The sequence below is a fragment of the Nicotiana tomentosiformis genome, chromosome 11, assembly GCF_000390325.3.
Source record: "Nicotiana tomentosiformis chromosome 11, ASM39032v3, whole genome shotgun sequence".
NCBI classification, from domain to species: Eukaryota; Viridiplantae; Streptophyta; class Magnoliopsida; order Solanales; family Solanaceae; genus Nicotiana; species Nicotiana tomentosiformis.
Genome location: NC_090822.1, coordinates 29,565,121 through 29,571,903, shown reverse-complemented (window position 1 = coordinate 29,571,903; position 6,783 = coordinate 29,565,121). Strand labels below are relative to the sequence as shown.

General features: G+C 43.6%; 1 protein-coding gene across 1 annotated transcript; it reads left to right on the top strand.

Moving 5' to 3' along the window:
- The first annotated feature begins 3,774 nt into the window (after positions 1-3,774).
- On the top strand, positions 3,775-5,748 carry LOC138901193 (uncharacterized). Its single transcript, XM_070188936.1, has 4 exons — positions 3,775-3,948; positions 4,715-4,832; positions 4,901-5,052; positions 5,383-5,748. Exons 1-4 carry the CDS (start codon positions 3,775-3,777, stop codon positions 5,746-5,748), a joined length of 810 nt encoding a protein of 269 aa, XP_070045037.1.
- The last annotated feature ends 1,035 nt before the right edge of the window (positions 5,749-6,783 follow it).

The window sequence follows — 6,783 nt, the reverse complement described above, 5'->3', positions numbered from 1 at the left end:
CTCTTGCCTAGTTTTTGAGCATGTTTGGCACTCTAGCTCAGGCAGGGTTAATTCCACTTGCTTCTGCCACATCTCAGGCCGAGGGAGGAGCACAGACTCCCGCCGTCCGTATTCCAGAGCCACGGGCCCAAGTTGACCATGCCCCAGAGGTTATACCAGTGTAGCCAGTTGTCCCAGTTCGGCCTGAGATTAGGACAACAGTTTCAGAGGGGGAGCAGCTCAGGCTCGAGAGGTATAAGAAGTACCACCCTCTCACTTTCAGCGGTTTAGCTTCAGAGGATTCTCAGGGTCTTCTGGAGGAATGTCACTGTATCCTTCGTACTATGGGTATTAAGGATTCTAATGGGGTTTCTTACACGGCATTCCAGTTTAGAGGAGCAGCCTACCAGTAGTGGCAGGCATATGAGTTGGATAGTCCAGCTGAGGCAACTTCACTTACTTGGACTCAATTTTCAGATATGTTCTTAAGGGAGTATGTTCCTCAGAGTCTTAGAGATGCATGGCGCGCTGAGTTTGAGCAGCTGCGCTAGGGTTCTATGACCGTGTCAGAATATGCGGTCCGATTCAGTGATTTGGCTAGGCATGCACCAGCCTTAGTTGCCACTGTTCGAGAGTGGGTTCGCAGATTTATTGAGGGTCTTCACCCTGGTATCAGATACAGTATGGCCCGAGAGCTAGAGATGGACATCACATACCAACAGGTGGTGTCAATTCCTAGGAGATTAGAAGGTATGCGGACTCGGGAGAGGGAAGAGAGGGAAGCTAAGAGACCTCGAGATTCTGGCACATATAATAATTCTCGTGCCCCAGTTGCAGCCCGTCATGGTAGAGGTTATGTGAGCTATCCTATTCATTCAGCACTGCCAGTTTCCAGTGGTATTCCGACTACTCCCAGACCATAGGTTCCATATTATGCACCACCGGTGTCTTCTGTACCTCCTGTACGGGGTTCTTTCAGTGGGCAGTCTAGTCGATCAGGCCCGAGCCAGTCCCAGAAGCCACATCCTCTGAGGGCTTGTTTTGAGTGTGGTGACACTCGTCATATTATGAGAGATTGCCCTAGATTTAGGAGGGGTGCATCTCCACAAATTTCTCAGGCCCCACCTATTCCACAGGGTCCTCAGGTTTCTCAGGTCATGATTACTACACTAGTTGCCATTGATAATAACTATAGCAAATTGTATTTGGCATCAATATACACAATTAACAAGCAATAAATCGCAATAATCGTTTCTCACAAAAAATCCGCCAGTAACGGCTATTGAAGTTCATCTCAAAGCTTTAAATTGAAAAATAAATGTATACAGAAACAAAAATCAATTTGATGCGAGCATCAAGAAAACATGATATATTTTCAAAATATCGCAATGCAAATAAACTAAAAGGCAATAGACAAATCCAATCGAGCTAGAATAAAGAATTTATGATATAGTATAGAGGCAAATGCGAGGTGTATTCATTACCAGTTAAAGTTTGTTGTTATGTTTTATACAACTTTCATATAATTTTTATACTACGTCATACAACTTTCATACAACTCATGATATATACTTTCATACACCTCATTAGACAACTTACATTCAAAATTTTATACAAATTTGGTACATCTTTCAATGTGGTTCATTGCCAGTTGTAGTCCTGTCATGTTTCGTACAACATCATATAACTTGCATATAATTTGCATGCAACTTGCATACAAACTATGTCGTTGTATGTATTTCGTATGTTATTTGTATGTATTTTGATATCGTGTGTCTTCTTTCTTTTCGGGGTTCAGTCCGAAATTTGAACCAGTAACCCACTCTATTCTTCATCAAACTCGACCAAAATTGAGATATGAACTTCAAAGGACATTCTCAATCGTTGCAACGCCCAATCCACAAAAATCAAAATTTCATAAAACCTGAATTTCGAATTCAAAGCTTTAAAACTTTTTAACGGTTGTCAATGAAGTTTATAGTTTTGTCATTGTTTCTTAATTATTATTATTATTGAACACACAATGGATGATTGCTAAAAACTTTCAAATCTTGCTGACATCTTTATTAATTAATGTGTATTTGTATGATTGCATTTTCATAAGCTCATAATCTAGTGATTCACTGAAATATGTAAAATGATTGTATTATTGCATGAGATATGAAGATTCATAACTCAGCAATGAAAGTTTTCATGATTTTAGAGAGCGATTTGAAGAGGAACAGAAGGTTAGATCTGAACATAAGGGGAGGGACTCTGTTATTATAGATTTTAATAGAAATTGTAAATATAAATATGATATGTAATTAAGAAGGAATTTGTAATGACCCAACCAGTCGTTTTACTTTCTAGATCTCCGTTCCCCTAATTAAGACTCTCTGTATGTGCCTTTACTGTTTTATGACATGTGGGGATGGTTGGTTTAGGTTTGGAAGGGTTCGGGTTAAAATCGGTACACTTGGTTCCTTAATAGTGGCCTAAGATGGACAAGTTTGAATTGAATCAACATTTTGAGTAAACGACCTCGGAACCGGGATTTGATGGTTCCAATAGGTTCGTATGATGATTTTGGACTTAGGCGTATGTTCGAATAGAGTTTTGGGTGATCCGAGAGCATTTCGGCACTTAATGTTGAAAGTTGGCGCATTGAAGGTTTTCAAGTTCTTTAAATTTGGTTGGAAATAGACTTCGGTATTATCGAGATCCGTTTGGGATTCTGAACCTGACAAATAGGTCTGTATGAAAATTTATGACTTGTACTCAAAATTTGGTATCATTCCAAGTTGTCTACGTAAGATTCGACCATTGGCAGTGTACACACTATCCTAGATCGGGCCATATTGCTCGAAGTCCGATTGTAGTTGATATTTCTTCCTGATCTGAGACTAGGAAATTATTTAATGGTTTTTATGTGTTAAATACTTGGCATGTGATAGTTGGAGACTTAAATTAATATTATGTTTAAAAATTAAAAATTTATGTTTCTTATCTCACTATTATTGTTGTATTTCATGCCTACTTATGATTTCTATATTTTATTTATTGACCCTTAATAAGTGTCGATATCGACCCTTCGTCACTACTTTTTCGAGGTTAGACTAGATACTTATGGGGTACATATTGTTTATGCACTCACGCTACACTTATACATTAATAGTGCAGGAACTGAGGCAGGTGCATCTGGTAGTCATTCAGGTGCGTACCCCCGTTACTCGAAGACTTAGTGGTGAGCTGCTCTCTATGCTCCGTTCTTCAGCACTCAGAGTCTCTTCTTTGTTGTATTTATTTTTTTGTCTATCTTACTTCAGATAGTAGTATAAGAGATTCTGTATATTCTACTAGTTTGCTCGTGCACTTGTGACACCGGGTTTTGGGAGATTCTAGTAGATATTTCATGGTTTTTGATTATTAAATTCATTACTTCACTCTTTCATTTATTTCATGCTTTACATTATTACGATCATCTATTAATCGTTCCCTTATTAAATAAAATCAATGACTTTAAAAAAATTAAAATGAACAATTACATGGATAGTTCACTGTTGGCTTGCTTAGCAACGAAGTTGGGCGCCGTCACGGCCTATAATGGGAATTGGGTCGTGACATTTTGGTATCAGAGCTCAGGTTCACATAGGTCTCACAAGTCATGAGCGGGCCTAATAGAGTCTTGCGTATCGGTGCGGAGGCGTCTGTACTTATCTTCGAGGGGCTATAGAGTGTTAGGAAACTTCTCTTTATTCATCTCCTATCGTGCAGTTGATGTTGTCTAAGTACCTTTCTCTTATTCTCTCACATATGGTGAGAACGCACGCGGCAGATGTACTTAGCGGTGGAGGAGCTTCTCCCCCTGTTGCTAGAGGCCGAGGGAGGGCTCCAGCTCCTGCTAGAGGACGAGGACGGCCTAGAGTTGCTCCCGTTGTGACACCAGTGGATCCAGTGGAGGATCTTGTTATTGAAGAGCAGGATGAGGTACCTGCAGCTGAGCCGGCCCCAGCAGATTTCATGTCCGCATCGGGATTTTAGGAGGTCATGGCCCATATGTTGCAGTTCATGGACTCTATGACGCAGGCTGGTTTATTTCCAGCGGACCCAGCCACATCTTAGGCGGGAGGGGAGCACAGACCCCTACCGCTCAGGCTCTAGGGCATGCTGCCATCGTATATTAGACCCCAGGTGCACTACCTGCGGGCGGGGCCCAGCCAGTTACAACGGCTATACCAAAGCCTAGACCAGCTGCGATCAGCATACCACATAAGCTATTGGATAGGTGGACCATGCCACATCCTCCTGCCTTTGGCGGTGAGCGACATGAGGACCCCCAGTACTTTATTGATCGTCGTAGGGATAGACTGCACAACATGAGAGTATTGGAGTCCCACGGGGTGGACTTCACCATATTTCAGCTGGAGGGTAGGGCTCGTAGATGGTGTAAGTCCTATCTTCTCAGTAGACCAGCAAGTTCTCCTCCCTTGACTTGGGACCAGTTCACACGTCTCTTTCTAGAGAGATATATTCCACCCTCTTAGAGGGAAGAGTTACGGGGTCAGTTCGAGCGGCTCCAGTAGGGTCAGATGTATGTGACTGATTATGAGGCGAGATTCTCTGAGTTGTCTCGCCATGTACTTATGATACTCCCCACCGATACAGAGAGAGTGTGGTGGTTTATTGTGGGCTTGCACTATGGTATCCACGTTACTATGGCCCGAGCGATTAAAATGGGTCTCCTTACGAGCAGGTTGTGGAGATAGCTAGGGGGATCGAGGGTATTCGTCAGCAGGGCCGAGAGCAGGCGCCGAGGGACAAGTGGCCTCGATATTCTGGAGGGTTCAGTGGTGCTCTGTCTAGAGGCAGAGGTCAGTTTGTGAGGGGCTAGTCTAGCAGGCTATGTATTCAGACCTGCCGCCTTCTCGGGATGCTCCAGTGCAGCCTTATTTTAGTGCCATTCCAGAGAGCTCCTACCGTCCACCAGCTATTCAGGGTTCTTCCAGTGGGTGTTCAGGTCCTCATGGTCAGACTCAGGGTCAGTCATCTTCCGCACCGAGAGGCTGCTATGAGTGCAGGGAGCTTGGTCATGTGAGGATATTCTACCTCAGGCTTCGGGTTAAAGCAGTATAGCAGGGTCATCAGCCCATGATCACCGCACCAGCTGCCGCACCAACTGTCCAGCCGACCAGAAGTGGAGGGCAGGTTAGTAGGGGTCGCCTTAGGTGTGGAGGCCAGTCAGGTGGCACTTCAGCTAGGTTCTATGCTTTTCCATCCAGACCAGATATAGTAGTGTTAGATGCCCTGATCACAAGTTTTATTTCTGTCTGCGGTAGTGATGCTTCGGTACAATTTGATCCAAGGTCTACATATTCATATGTTTCATCTCTATTTGCTCATTTTCTGGGTATCTCTTGCTAGTCCTTGGATGCTCCTGTATATGTGTCAATGCTAGTGGGCAATTCTGTTATTTTGGATCGGATATACCGGTCTTGTATTATGACTTTCTGTGGTTATGAGACCAGAGAGGATCTTCTGTTGCTCGACATAACCGACTTTGATGTCATCCTGGACATAGGTTGGTTGTCTCTGCACCATGTTGTTCTTGATTGCCATGCCAAGACTGTTACCTTAGCGATGCCAGAGTTGCCTAGATTGGAATGGAGGGGTTCATCTATCAGTATATTTAGCCGGGTTATTTCTTTCTTGAAGGCTGGACATATGGTCGAGAAGGGTTGTTTGGGTTATCTTCTTATGTTCGAGATACTACTGCAGAGACTCCCATGATTGATTCAGTGTCTGTGGTGCAGGATTACTCCGATGTGTTTCCTTCTGATCTACCAGGCATGCCACCAAATCGTGCATCGATTTCAGTATTGATTTAGCGCCAGGAACCCAGCCTATCTCTATTTCACTATACCGCATGGCTCCGAAAGAGTTGAAGGATTTAAAGGAATAGCTTGAGGAGTTGCTAGTGAAGGGGTTCGTTAAGACGAGTGTGTCGCCTTGGGGTGCACCGGTATTGTTTGTGAAAAAGAAGGATGGGAGTATGCAGATGTGCATTAATCACCGCCAGTTGAACAAAGTTACCATTATGAACAAATACTTGTTGCTGCGTATTGATGATTTGTTTGACCAATTGCAGGGTGTCAGGGTGTTCTCTAAGATCGACTTGAGATCTGGGTATCATCAGCTGAAGATTCATGCTTCGGATGTCCCGAATACGGCTTTCCGGACTAGATATGGCCACTATGAGTTTCTAATTATGTCCTTCAGCTTGACCAATACCCCGGCGGCATTTATGGATTTGATGAATCGGGTTTTCAGTCCATATCTTGATTTATTTGTCATTGTCTTCATTGATGACATATTGATCTACTCGCGTAGTATGGAGGAGCACGAGCAATATTTGAGAGTTGTGCTTCAGACCTTGCAGGAATAGAAGTTATATGCTAAGTTCTCTAAGTGCGAGTTCTGGTTGGATTCTGTGGCATTCTTGGGGCATGTAGTATCAGGTGAGGGTATTAAGGTAGATCCCAGGAAGATCGAGGCAGTCCAGAGTTGGCATCGTCCTACCATAGTGATCGAGATCAGGAGTTTCTTGGGGTTAGCAGGTTATTATCGCCGGTTCGTGGAGGGCTTCTCATCTATTGTGGCACCTTTGACTATATTGACCCAGAAGGGTGCTCCCTTCCGATGGTCCGATGATTGTGAGGCGAGCTTTCAGAAGCTTAAGGCCTCATTGACTACAACACCGGTGTTAGTGTTGCCTTCCGGTTTAGGGATGTATACTATGAATTGCGACGCTTCACGCATTGTCCT